The following is a 14296-nucleotide window of genomic DNA, read 5'->3' on the forward strand; positions in this document are numbered from 1 at the left end:
ATCTCCCAAACCAAACCTGTAATTTTCTTGAATGTCGCTGGAATGTGTGAAGATGCTAATTATAAAAAATAGCTCCCTCACTGAAAGCTTTTGTGTTTTGAAATAGTAGTTGGCAAGATAAACTGTTTACACTTGGATTTTATGCCTTTTTTGATAAAGCTGTAATTGAAAGTATGGCTAGATCACTGATAAACTGACCCATTGTACTACACACACACACACACACACACACACACACACACACACACACACACACACACACACACACACACACACACACACACACACACACACACACACACACACACACACACACACACACACACACACACACAAAATACTTCTAGGCTAGTTTTGGTAGTTTAAACCAGATTGAAACTGAGGCATATTTCTCCTTGAAACATATTGAAGCTGCCATTGCCACCTTCATAGTCTGATACAGCCTCATGTTGCTCATTCACACTGTTTGAATATGATGGATTGCCTGTCAGGGTGCCCTGGCTTTATATAACAAAAAAATCATCACTAATAGAGTGAGCGAATGTGCTGCCCATCGGCTCTTCTGTTGCATAGACTAAAACCTCCTTGTGCGGTGAATGACTCTGAACAATGTAAGATGTCACCTCATCAAACTATTAAAGCCGCATTTCGCCCAAAAGTACCGGGGACTTTTTAGTCCTCGGATCTCTTTTCAAGGAACTAAAAGGTTCCTTCAACCCATTGTTGTGTGCGTTTCCACTGTGGTCTAAAAACCTGCAAAGATCAGGCATATTAACCAGGTGACGAATGTTATTACTGACGTACACCATACAAAGCGACAGACAGGCATCATTAGGTCTATTTAGTAACGTCACCATGAGCAAAATTTCTAAATGAACATCAGATTTGATTGGAATATAATGAATATCAATAGGCTATGCTTGATCATTAAAAACAGCTTTATTGTGTGGAAGTAGGCTATAATAAAGATACTTTGTTACAAATTTAGTAACAAACTGGATAAAGCCATCAAGTTCATAAAATAACTCCAGCACAGAGAAAGAAACACAAACATAAAATCGCGACAGTTTGGAAGGTTATTAAAACATCTCCAGCCGACAAAAGCTGCAAAATAGCTGGCAGCACTCATGTCTGTATCCACCTGATCATCAGAGGAGCGTGACTCTTAATGAGCTTTATTACCTGCTGTAGTCAGCTGTTCCACTTGTTTTAGAGAGGAGGAGACTGACTTTGGCTCCATGCAGAAACTTCCTGACTTAGGAAAACTTAAAACAACAACTTCGGACCCAGTATTTAGCATAGCTCTATCAGCTGTTAGAACAGACCGCTGCATGCTTGCTGCTGTTTCCGTGCAATACATTTAATGCCGACGTGCGATCTCAGGCGGACATTGGCAAGACTTGCGCGTGGCTATTTGACTGTTGATTGTGATTTATTGGTTTGCAAACAACGGTGGACAAGAGGAGCAGTAGTAGAAATACAGCCGACGTTCTCCAGTTAAAGCTAGTAGCCTCTAGTCGCCCATTCAGAAATTCACTGCAAGGCAAGCTCCACCCCCCCCAAAGTACCAGTACTTTCAGAAAGTACTATCCCTCCCCAAGCAGGGACTTTTGGCGGGGTAAAATAAAGACCATCAAGCTAAATTTAGACCCAGGTCCCTTCGGTGGAAACACAGGGAGTTCCTCCAAAGGTTCCTAGTTCCGGGGTATAGTTCCTTTGGTCGAAACACGGCTTTATTTCATCATCATACATCATCATACTTTTTGTGGAAATTCAACCTTCTGTTCTATGTAGCATATGGCCTTACAGGTTTGTAATTTCTATGTTCTGCTGATTGTTCTTTATTGTCATTTTTATTTTTTGACGATTATGTCACCTAGTTTAAAACAGTCTGGCATTCACACCGGCAACCCATGGCCACCTTACAAGGAGAGGACTCCTCTGCATCCGTGTTACAAAGGCCTAATCAAGCTGTTGCACTGCAAGACGCTGCACATTGTGATATTCACTCTCCTTTACAAGGTGAGCCTTTTCAACAACCATTCATGTGGTATAATACCGTGATTCCCTTGATTCTCAATTCACTCTTGGAGCTAAATCTAGTAGCACTCCTGTTTGCCATATTTAATTGGTGCACACGTAATATGACTTGGCAATTAGGTGATCATATGTTACAAGATATTGGTACAATACAGGAATGACTGAAGTGCAGATGGTGCTGGACAAAATGAACAGAATTCCTGGTGTTGATGAGTCATAACGTAGAGACAAAAAGACAAAAGCATCAACTGGCAAGCAATTGTTGAACTGTAAAAATATTGACATAGTAGGTATCAGTAGTGAGGTGGTATAGCAGTAAACTAAGGTGAAGGTTTTACTTGTTCTTCCGTGTAAACTAATTATGTGACATGCTCTAGATATGGATGGATCATCAGAATATGTCCGAGCATGTGCTCTGCATGGTGCTGTACCTGATCGAGCTGGGCTTGGACAACCAGGTTCAAGACAGCAAGGAGGACGAGGTGAGAGATGGAGTTAAAACCATTAGCCTCACTGTATAGACTTGTAGTGTCACCAGTGTCTTACAGGATCTTATGCTTCCAGGAGCCTTGCATTGAGGAGCACTGCCATGACAGCTGGTTTCCTGGCATCAACCTCCTCTCCAATCTGCACCATGTCATTAACTTTGTGAGAGTTCGAGTTCCTGAGACAGCTCCTGAAGTGAAGAGAGAGCCCCCCCCAAGCACCAGCACTGAAGCTTCTTCTTATGGCCAGGTAAAGAATTGCTCTGCTATAGGCTGAGCTGGTATCATTAATTACAAAAATAAATAAAAAATCAACAAAACAAAACAACAGCTGAAAGCGAAACTTTAAGTGACTATAATGTCTCCCAGTTTGTTGTTGTCTGCCTCATGCCAGCACAGAACAGCACACAGTTAGACCAGTGCCTGGGGAGGAAAGCTGAAACATCTAAATGCTCAAGACGCAGATATTTTTCTCAGGAGATCCAAGCTGAAAGGCCAGTGATTATTGGACCTGAATTCGTGAGGAGCCCTAAAACACACACTCCAAAGCCAATGTTGCTTCGTGTCTCGATTGTATTAGTAGGCAATTGTCCGCTTAAAGGTTAGCTAGAAAGACTTGAAAAGTGTAGCGCGTGCCAGGCCTCTGTTGCTGTCAGTTTTGTTTTCCTGTCCTCCACTGGGCAATGGACCAAGCACAGTGCCAGTCAGTCGTGGTTTCCACTCCTTCAGGTTGGCACTCAAAAGTGAATATGGCGCTTATGCTGACTTGAATTGGCAGCTCCTTGCAGCAAGGAAACAAAATTCCACGTGTACCAACAGTATCGTAAACAGTATAGATTCATGAACACATTTCACACAGCATGTAGTGGCTAAAGCTCTAAATAGAAAGGGTTGCTGTTGTGTCTCTAACAACACTTAAAGGCAGTGAAAAGATAAAATTAAAGTTTGCCACAGCATCTCCTCCACCTGCTGCTACTTGATTATCATCTGATAGGGAGTTAACGTCATACCTGCTGCCTCATTTGTCAACTGCAATCCATTCAACTGAGTTTCCCCACCTTGCCACTACATAATAAGCGGCACGCTGACCAAATGGAGCACATCCAAAGCTGTGGTCTTGTTATCAGCATGATGTTGCAAAGCAACTAGTGGAAACTAAAGGGAAGTCACTGCTCCTGGCCAAGAAATAGTCCAACACAGATTAAACAATATTTTTCTTACGGATTAAACAAATTAGATCTATTGCTTTAATAACTGAGCTTTAGTGGTGCTGGTAAGTGGTTTTTGTTCACTTATCAGAATTTACAGGTGGTGTTGACAAAGTTTAGAGTCACATCACTTAAGGAATCATTTCTGGTCCAACATATTTCAGTGCTTTGCATGCATTGTATGATAGGATGAGGATGAATCAGGTCTCTCACCCTTGCTTGTTTTACTGCTTTGATTCCCCATCTCCCATTCTATCCTCATGCTAGTATGACATTAGCACATTACACCAACAAAAGCAGTATTGTTTTTTTTTTTTTTTCACATTTTCTTTGATCTCTGCCCTCACATCATACAGTTTTTAACGTCTTGGGTTTTGTTCCTCTTTTGTATAATCGTTATTAGTGTTGTTCATTTTGCTGTACCTGCTCCACAGAACTCCAGGCGTCTTGGAGGGAATTGGAGAGAGGTAGCTATCTATGTCCCAAAAAAAAAGAAAAGGCGGATGGCTTTGATGCCACTAGCAGCAGCATTTGTCTGCTTTTTATCTTTATTATGAAAGAATGTCTTTACACATCTTTGTTTTGTGCTATTCAAAGGACGTCTGCCTTTGTGTGTTATGGCGTGTGTATAATGCTGTGCTTCAGCAGTTCCCATCCCTCTTGAGTGCTGAAACTAATTACGTGTGTAATGCAGGTTTGGGTAAACACTTTTTAACCGCATGTCAGTATGATTGATGTTGCCTTGACTGGGCTATATGATGTATGTTTATTTAACAGTGCAGCTCGGATCCTTTTTTCGTCAGGTCAAGTCATGGCAATCCCTCAGATAGCTCGTGTGCTTTAACATCAAGATGATTTGAATTTTCCACAGGAATATGGTTGTTGAGTGGTATCAGCAAAGGTATTTGTGATAAGTCAGCTGAAATTTTATAATGGACATTTAATTTGACTTTTATGTGCATTGTGCCTGTCTGACTATGGTAATGAACCACCCCTTCAATCCATCAAAGTCCATCTGACTATTAGTGATATGCTTTAAGGTGTTGTTTGTGGTCAAATACAGATCTGCCTAAGCACCCAGATGCAGGTGGAATTTGAAGGGATGTTTGTTGCAAGGGTCAGTTTGCACATTTTGCGGATATAGTGTGGGCTTGATATTTGAAATGATGTGTGCTGTGAAATGTATGTTTGTGAGATTTATTTATGCACCACATGTGTTTACAGTGTGTCCATATACAGTTGCTTAAATCATAGGGCATGGCATTACCACGGCCAGACTTGGATCACCTGTACACAATCTCATGGTGTTGTAACCTAAAACTTTTAACCAAAGATGTGAACGGTCATTTTAATACGTATGTTGTTAAGCATCTGTTTATTTAATTCTATTTCTTCTACTTTCTCAGAACCTGCGTGAAGCTCAGGTTTTCAGCCTTGTAGCTGAGCGCAGGAGGAAGTTCCAGGAGATAATCAACCGCAGCAACACTGAAGCCGCCCAGGTTGTCAGGCCCAAGAGCTCCTCAACACGCTGGGTCCCACCAGGCACACCCCCCCAGCTGGTGACAGAGATCCTGGAGATCCGGGAGAGCATGCTGTCCCTCCTCATCAAGCTCCACCAGAAGTTGTCGTCCAAGCAGAACTCTCTGTCAGCATCGTGGCTAGAGGACATGGACACAAGTCGTCACACTCATGGAGATGGCATTACAGCTATTGAGCGCATCCTCACCAAGGCAGCCACGCGCAGCTGTCAAATCAAGCGTAGCATCCAGGACATTTGTGGGAAGGCGTGTCCTCCTGTGCCACCAAAGAAGAACAGTCCCAGTGACAAGAAAACCATGGATAAAGAAGAGAGGTAACATAATGGTGTACACTTTTATTGTCTTAAATAATATTTACCACTATGGATTTAGATTTTCACAGCTCCATGCTGCATATTAATATTGCTCATTATCACTTTGCAGTAGTCTCTCATTGGTATTGTGTACATACAGCTCTCTTAACAGTGAGTTGTATCATCAGTTTTATAAAATAAATATAATCAAGACAGTCAATATTTTTTTTATAGAACACTACAATAAATTTATTTCAGTGCAATTGCAATGACAGTTCAAAGTGCTGTATCGTACAAGGACGACGAGTGTGTATGATGTCCAATCACACTTGAATGCTAAAGGTTTGAGTGAAGTATAGCGTAAGTCAAAGGAAGTGATAATTCTTCAATATTAACTACAGTTACTAAATTAACTGAATTTTAATATATTTGTGAAGATATCGAAGTCTTTTTACCAGCTTTCTCAATTTTGAAAGAAGAATCTATACAATTATCATATGTATTGCCATTAACACTCTAGTACATCTTGCTTACATCCTTTTGGGGTAGGCTTCACCGCACCGACAAAGGTAAAGGTAGACTCTCTCATTCACACAAACTAGTACTGTTTCCAAGGCCACCATTCAAGGCAGCAGTGCGGTCAGTGGCAATGAGAAGTGGGAAGCTGCTGGCAATTCCTCATGCTGGTTGTTGTTACCCCTGAAGCCATCAGTGAAAGTTATTGAGCTGTGGCGCTCCTGTCAGCATTTGTTTATGCTTATTAAGGACTTAATTTACAGTCAACTCTCACCCTGTAAGTCTGCAGAGTGGGGCTCAACCCACTGTATTAGTTTAACAATCAACCTTTCCAACTTTAACAACACAGCCTTGTAAATCAGACACCTGCTGTGTGTATATACCAGTATCCACTGCTACATGGATGAATCTGTTGCATATGTTTTGGGTGATCAGGGGAAACATGCACTGCACAACAGACCTCTTTATTCCTGGGATACTGTAATGCACTTTTGAAGTGTATAAAATAGTTTAATTAAATTAAAATATAATAATGTTCTTGAATGGAGACTAGTGGCTGTCAGGAACTTATCAGGAGCAGCATTTGTTGTCAATGTGTGAAATCCCTGTTTTTACCCACTGGATGTTTTGTTTTTTTCTCATGGAAACGGGAAATTCTTTAATCCTTCAATCACACAGATATAATTAATGTTTTTAAAAAAGTCTTACTTCAATTGTTACATATACATTAATACATATACATTAATAATATTCATTTGGTTTTGAACTCTTTCAGACGTCAGAGGGCGAGAGAGAGACAGCAGAAGCTGCTTGCTGAATTTGCCTCCAGGCAGAAGAGTTTCATGGAAACAGCCATGGATGTTGGTAAGAAAAGCTCATCTCACCTTTTTTGCCAGATTGTTTCCTCAGTGTTATGGTCTTAAAGCTTTAAGTTAATAACACATCATTTACAGCCACCATTGCCCAAATTCTTTTTGGAAAGAGGTTGCCTCCTATCCTGGCAGGATGCTCTGCATAAGCAGAAAAGCAGCAGCAGTGGTGCTGGAGCACATGTGCATAACATGCTGTAAATCAAAGCGCAGTATTCGGTCTACTGTAACACTGCACAGCCAAACAGGCGAGCCAGGAATGGTGAATGTATTTTTTTTTTTTTTTTACTGACTCCCCGTCGTCAACACATGCATATGGTGAGGTGTGCGGTGGAGGTGCTTAACAAATGCACCTCAGCTTCACAAATTATGGGGCGTGCTCATTTTCCAAGTCTGAAGTTTTAGTTTAAGTTTTTCTTATGTTATAAGTTATATTTAATTTTAGTGAAATAAACCAATGTATTTGATCATCAGTATTTTATTTCTTATAACTCTCAGTATAATAAAGAAAAACTAGCAATGAACTTAATGAAAATACATAACACTATTCTGAATATTCATGTCTTCAGCGAGCTTTGAGTAGGCACCACTGTGTATGGCAGCAACGTCCACTCTAATACAATGTGCTTATCAAACTGGGTTTGCACAGACAAAGGTGTACGAGACCTTTATCAAAGATACCAAACATACTCTAACACTTTTTGTTGAAGGACATGTTGCTACTGTAGTCCTTGAAGAAAAACGCTGTTGGCTGAAATAAACCTTTCATTGGGGCAAGGTGACAGTGGGCTGAGTCAGAGCCTGTGGTCCCTGCAGGCCTGTTAGGAGAAATTGAGAGGAGAGTGCTCCTGTGGGAGTATGGGTGGCTGCTGGCTGAGGGCACACAGGATCAAAGCACTAATAATGGGCTGGACTCCCAGGGCCCACCTTGACACAGCATGGTTAGTGAATGAATAATGGCTGTTGTGATCGGACAGACCATTCTGGCACAACTGTATTCGGACCTCTCTGCACACTTCCTGCGAAGCAGTAACTTTAGTTGATTTATTTGAAGCTCACTGCTGGCTCTACATCACTTGTACCGAAGTAAGATGTAAATGGGACGGGAAGATGACTTTTAATTCAAGTGAATGCATTGTTGACTGTTTGTAGATATCTTTGAATTAGCATGCATTAAAGAATCTGGCAGTATGTTCTTTAGGAAGTGTAACATAATTGAGGTATTTCTCCACGGTCGTCTTCTGCACAGAGTTCTCATAACACTGGCCCACATCTGTCACAAAAAGACCTTGAATTATATTAAGGATAGTAGGAGCCTCTGTTCTTATGTTAATCTTTGCATAGCTTGTATGTTACCTCATATCTGGACACCGCTGTGGCTCATGGAAAAAATAAAGCTTAGATAAGGGACTCTATTCAAGAGAGGCAGATAGGTAACCTGTTTATCCATTTGTTCTACTTTTGTTATTCCTTAGTACTTTATTATAATAAAACTTGCAGATTCAGTTGGCTCAATATTTTGGATATTTCTCTTAAGATTTCTGCCTCCATCCCAATAAAACGGAGGTTTTAACAGGAATGTGTCTTTCCTCAATCAGTGTTTCTGTTAGACAGAATAATCAACACACATCGCTGTGAAAAGTTTTCATTGTAACTGCGTTCTACTGAGGAATCGGGCTCTATGAAAGCTAACAGTGTGTTGTGTGGATTATTAGCCTGTATGCACTTCATAGATAATGAACCTAATCAGTACTCTTTTAAAAAAAGGTTAATATCTGAAAAATTACAAACCTATTGCACCCATACAGTTAAAGAGGATTCACAAATTTTACGCTGTAGGAAGCATAAAACAGCAGCACACCAACAGTTTGTGCGTCCTTGTCGTCCTACCCTTTCGCGTGTGTTTATTTGTGCTCCTACACACACATTGGTGGTGCTATGTACTGGGATGGCCCGGGGCTAAAGCTGTGGCGTCCTTGCAATGCATCCTTTATTTCCCCAGGAACACAGTGACCTTTTTTCCCAAAAAGCAATAAATCAGTTTCTGACAGAGCTTGACAATTCTTCATAATATTTACTGCTCTTATTGAACGCAGTTTTTAACATTTAAAACTAATTTCACATAAGTAATTAATTTCTAGTGCTGTGCAAATCTTGCTGATGGGGGTGGCACAGGGGAATTTAGTTATGTTCCCAGTATTGATGTATGGAGGGAACAACACACAGGCATTGTTGAATACACCATAAGATCAAACTCGGAGGTATGCTCCTACAGTTGGTTATTTTCAGTGTAAATTAGAAAGTAGTGTTGTGTAACTGAGTATGGTGTTTGTCGACTGAGTAGGAGCATGGCCTGCAGTCAGTGACCTCCCTTCATCATGGATTGTTGCCTCAACTTCTGATCCACCTAAAGGAAAGGATTACAGACCACAATGCCTCTTAAGTGTTTTTGTTTCTCACACAGTTGGATGTTTTTCATTCACACAGAGGAGAATGTAAAGCTTACAGATCACTGAATATGAATAAGAATTTTCTCAATTGTTTTTCCAGACTTTAGTCATTATTGGCTTTAGGTGCTGCAGTCTGTCCTGCGATTATGATTATATGGTTATGATATAAGTTTGAAGGTTTTTGTGGGGAAGCTTTTGCCAACTCATATTAAGATTTGAACTTTTTTTTTTTTTTTGTGCTAGAATCCCCCGACACTGAGGCCGCCATGGACTTAGGAGCATCTGAAGTGATGGAGTCTGAGGTTCTTTATGACTGCGTGATCTGTGGCCAGAGCGGACCTTCCACTGAGGACAGACCCACTGGTCTAGTAGTTCTCCTCCAAGCATCCTCAGGTACTGCATGTCCCAGCATCCTCCCCCTTACTTTCTCAGATGCTGAAATTAATAACGTACACATGACGTGTTTGTTTAACCACGGTTTTTGTTTTGTAGTAAGATTTTAAACAACCAACCATGACTGTTCTGTTTCTCCGTTGGGAGTCTTGGCTTTTAAACCAAAACAGTTATTCATAGCTCCTTTGATCCACCATATTGGAAATCAAATTTTTAATTAATGTGTTAACCGTTATTTAAATTAGCTAATTTATCATTCATGTTGGACCCTGCTCACTTGTACGTGGAGCCCATCGTTGTAAGGGGTAATTTCTATTCCTTTTTTGTGGACAGAGGAGGATCGCTCACTGTCATCCAAATAAATGGCATGTTTGTTTAGTAATTAGTCACCTTGTAAAACGATTTAGAAGACTCTGACCTCAGCGTCAAAAAATATGTCGTAAAATCTACCATCAGTGACCGACAGCAGGTCCCTAACAACATGCAATTACACTACATAAACAATTAGAAAATTTGAAGCTGTGCATTTTGATTTCATTGTTGTTGAATGCCAGGCTGTGTCTGATTTAAGTACCAGTGAAGCATACTGTATATAGGGCTATAATGATTAGTCGATTGATCAATTAGTTGATCGATGGGAAATTAATCTGCATCTATATTCTTAATAAATTGTTTGAAGTTATTTATGAACAAATAATGCCAAACATTCTCTGGATTCAGCTGCTCAGTTTTAAGGCTGCTGCTTTTTGAAGATTTGATGCTTTTGTCACCATCAAAACCACCAAAGATATTCAATTTACACTGATGTAAAATTAATATCTCTGGATTTTGATGATAAATGTGTCAAAAAAATGAAGGATTCAACTTGGGACATGGGAAATTGTGATAGGCATTCACAATTTCTGATATTTCTGAAATCTAAATGATTAATCAACAAATGATTTAGTAGTTTTTGTAGCCTTAATACTGTATGAACTCAACACAATCGCAATCTTTATCTCTTTTTGGATTATTAATCTTCATCACATCATAATTCATCACTGACAGTGCTGGGGCACCGCTGCAGAAGCAAAGAGCCTAAGAATCTACCGACGAGTGATGAGGAGCACATCTACGCTGCAGACACGTGCGGAGTGGCTAATGATGTCAGGCTCACGCTCATGCAGCGGTTCTTCAAAGATGTAGGTGTCACAGAAAATATTGCCAGCTTTGCATTGCAGAGGAAAAAAGGCTAAAAGCACTTAGAGCACTATCAGGGACATTGGTTTTTGTGTGTTAGATAACGGCTCCAGCAGCTCTAATAATAGGCTTTCATCCTGTCTGTTTGAATTTCCTGACATTTAGTTTATATGCACGTCAACAATGTGAGCATCTGCATCTGCTGAAGTCCCTGAGAGACTGTAGGTTTTTGGATGGTCCCTGTCAAAGAAAACATTTCTTAAAGGGTTGTGGGATTCATATTATAGGCCTTATACATAACATTGTGTGACAAAGAGCAGAATTATGAAATGAATATACAAGTGGGCAGATATTCAAGAGAAAAATTCAGTTATCGCTCATAACGCTAACTACAGCTTTATTGAACATTGCTTTGATTTAGCTGCTTTCATTTGATTTTCACGACAATGTCGTGTATTGATTAGCTTCCAACACAACAATGTTTATTGCAGCTTGTTTATTTAAACTTGATTAAATCTATTTGGTTTTTAGCACCACAATTAAACAAAAGGTCCATGAGATTGAATGCCTTTAGACATGTATACTCTAATTGATGTGATTTGTTTTCTCTTGAAAATTCTGCAGAGTTCTTGTCTGCAGTCTGTGTCAATAGGTTGGGATGGGGGCGTGTACGTCCAGACCTGTGGGCACACTTTGCATATAGATTGCCACAAGTCATACATGGAGTCTCTGAGGGTAAGAGAAAGCTTGACCTTGGAATGTCGTATAATTACAGTAGTTTTTTGACAGAAAATTAATCAATGACTATTTTGACAATTGATGAATAATAAAAAGTCCATAGTGTGAATATACCAAACATTTTTTAATTACAGCTTCTTCAATTGGAGAAATGTGTTACTTATGTGTACCTTTTGTTATAAGAAATTGAATTTTATCTCTTGTGAGTACAAAGATGAGAACTGGCTTTTTTGGGGCATTACTAAGACTAAATGATGAATTGGTTAAAATAACTGCAGCCCTTGATCCACTGTGTGTCATTTTCCTTGTATAGATGCAGTATGAATTAAAGATTTTGGATCACATTGTGAGAAATTGAACAATCCAGCATACTAAAAATAAATTATTAAATTTACTATCAGTGTCAGTTGCCTCTTTAAAGTTCTGAGTTTAGATTCTAAAGGTCAAATCTAACTTTCATATGTTTTTTCTTTTCAGAATGACCAGGTCCTCCAGGGTTTCTCCGTTGACAAAGGTGAATTTACGTGCCCACTGTGTCGACAGTTTGCCAATAGCGTCCTTCCCTGTCGCCCTGGGCGGGGAACAGAGGCTGGTGCCTGGCGCACACCCACGAACAAGAAGACGTACGTGCTTGTGAAGGAGGTGGAAGATCTTCAGGAGAAACTTGGCCATTTCCCAGTAAGTTTTACACAGCTGTATTTTATACACGCTGTCAACTCATTATTGGCTGATATTAACATAGATGCTGATTATAATTACTGAAAACAATCAGCTTCCTCCAAATTAGAGGGAGCGTTGACCTTTGCAGATAGAAACAGTGTGGTTCTGTTTCAGAGAGACTGTTCTTCATTTGGGGAAATCAGAGACAAGCCCCTCTTTCATAAAGCACCTGACATCCTTGAAGTGTCACTACCAGCGGCCCATTTCTGTCATTGAACCTGTGATCTATATGGGTGGATGTTAATATTTTCTCTTTATTCTCATGATAATGACAGTGTTTTCCTCCAGCTGTAGCTTTTATTAAACAGAGCTAAGAAGTTAAAGGACTACAGCAGTGTCTTTGCGTGTTTTCTCATAGAATTTTTTTGTTGGTGTATTTGGAATTTCAAGTCTCATGTCATTGTGTTCAGATGTGCAACTCTAATTTCACTTTGTAACTAAAATGGATTACCAAGTTTCAATTCTCTCTTAAAACTGGAGTGTGGAACTTTAGTCTCCCCCTTCTAACAGTGAGGGTAATTACACAACACTGTCGGCACATGCTTATGACGCATAAACTTTACCATACTGTTGCTGCTGTCACTACAGTTGCTCCCCCCCTTCATCTCTGGCAAACCAATCATTGCTGGTGGGCATAAAGCACATCACTATCTGGTCGCAAGTGCGGGAATGTTGCCACAGACACGGATTTAAAAACTCTGGTATACTGCTTGTACAAAGAGATTAATCTGGCGGTGATAGGCTTAATCAGCATTGTGTGAACTCATTTGGCAAGAGCTTGATCGGACGTTCATTTATATGTAAAAGTCCCGCACTCTAGCTTTATGTTAGTTTTCATACTGTCTTAAACTTAATGAAAACCAGTGACTTCCTTAAAAAAAACATATTGAAATATCTAGAATCTATTGAAAACATCCTTTAAAACCACTGAGCCAAGCAGATTTAAGCTTTCTGTTATAAAGTGACACACATATAAGATGTTTTTTGAAGGATGAGCTGGAAACTGCCAGTTGCAAATGCACATTTCTTGATGTATGTATGACTGTTGTACACTGTCCTGCAGTCTCTTTGCGAGGTGAATAGTGTGGGAATTTTAACTAATGATGCTATAATATTGAAATTGCCTGTGAAGAGGGTGAAAAAACAAGAAAAGTAATTTCAATAGTGGCATATTGTGCTAATAACAGAAAGGCAAGTACTGTTATTTACTTTATTGTTAAAAAAAACAAACAAAAACATTACAAGGAGGTTGCTGACATTAAATTTTTAAATTTTTTAAAAGTCTTGTTTTTTTAATGTAATGTATCTTCTTGTGCCAGATCTTGAGTTGTTTAACATGTTTTTCTTAGCTTTACCTAGCCTCCAAAAGTCCATTCAAGAAATAATTTTGATGTATTGTTTTCTTCTTTTTTAAGACTGAATCAAACTTGAGCAAAGAGATGGAGTTGGTCATTAAAGACATCAAGAATACCACCCAGAAGAAATACATGGACTACGGAAAGAACCCTGGCTCCCCCGACAATGATTTCCTCTTCATGTACTCTGTGGCAAGGTAAGGAACACTCTCAGTCTCACTGAGAATATGTACATTTTACACTAAATGTAACTAATACCATCAGGATATGTAATCACTCGTATACTGAATAATCTCAGTTTATAAAAAGAGCAAAAGTAAAGGTATTGTAAGGATTCTGGAGTGGTCATGGGAGTTTGCCCATCCAGTTTGTGTGTTTTGTGGACCAGGATCGCGCCTTGTCACTGAATCTATTAGTGATTTTCATTGACAGAATCTCCAGACACAGCTTTGTGACGTTTTGGTGTAATGCTTTTGGCTTCATCAGACAGATCTCTAGCTTTGGGGCAGGTT

At 39.7% G+C, this 14296-nt stretch overlaps 1 protein-coding gene across 2 annotated transcripts in view; it reads left to right on the forward strand.

The window, feature by feature from the left end:
• Window positions 1–14296, forward strand: part of ubr3 (ubiquitin protein ligase E3 component n-recognin 3) — a 66729-nt gene that overhangs the window by 36250 nt on the left and 16183 nt on the right. For both annotated transcript variants that reach the window (XM_046054381.1, XM_046054382.1), the window contains exons 20-29: window positions 1881–2022; window positions 2418–2522; window positions 2605–2775; window positions 5140–5585; window positions 6856–6944; window positions 9643–9792; window positions 10840–10973; window positions 11596–11706; window positions 12187–12387; window positions 13845–13981. In XM_046054381.1, coding sequence (XP_045910337.1) covers window positions 1881–2022; window positions 2418–2522; window positions 2605–2775; window positions 5140–5585; window positions 6856–6944; window positions 9643–9792; window positions 10840–10973; window positions 11596–11706; window positions 12187–12387; window positions 13845–13981 — 1686 coding nt within the window. The remainder of the gene's footprint in view (window positions 1–1880; window positions 2023–2417; window positions 2523–2604; window positions 2776–5139; window positions 5586–6855; window positions 6945–9642; window positions 9793–10839; window positions 10974–11595; window positions 11707–12186; window positions 12388–13844; window positions 13982–14296) is intronic.

Source organism: Micropterus dolomieu, linkage group LG07, assembly GCF_021292245.1.
Source record: "Micropterus dolomieu isolate WLL.071019.BEF.003 ecotype Adirondacks linkage group LG07, ASM2129224v1, whole genome shotgun sequence".
NCBI lineage: Eukaryota > Metazoa > Chordata > Actinopteri > Centrarchiformes > Centrarchidae > Micropterus > Micropterus dolomieu.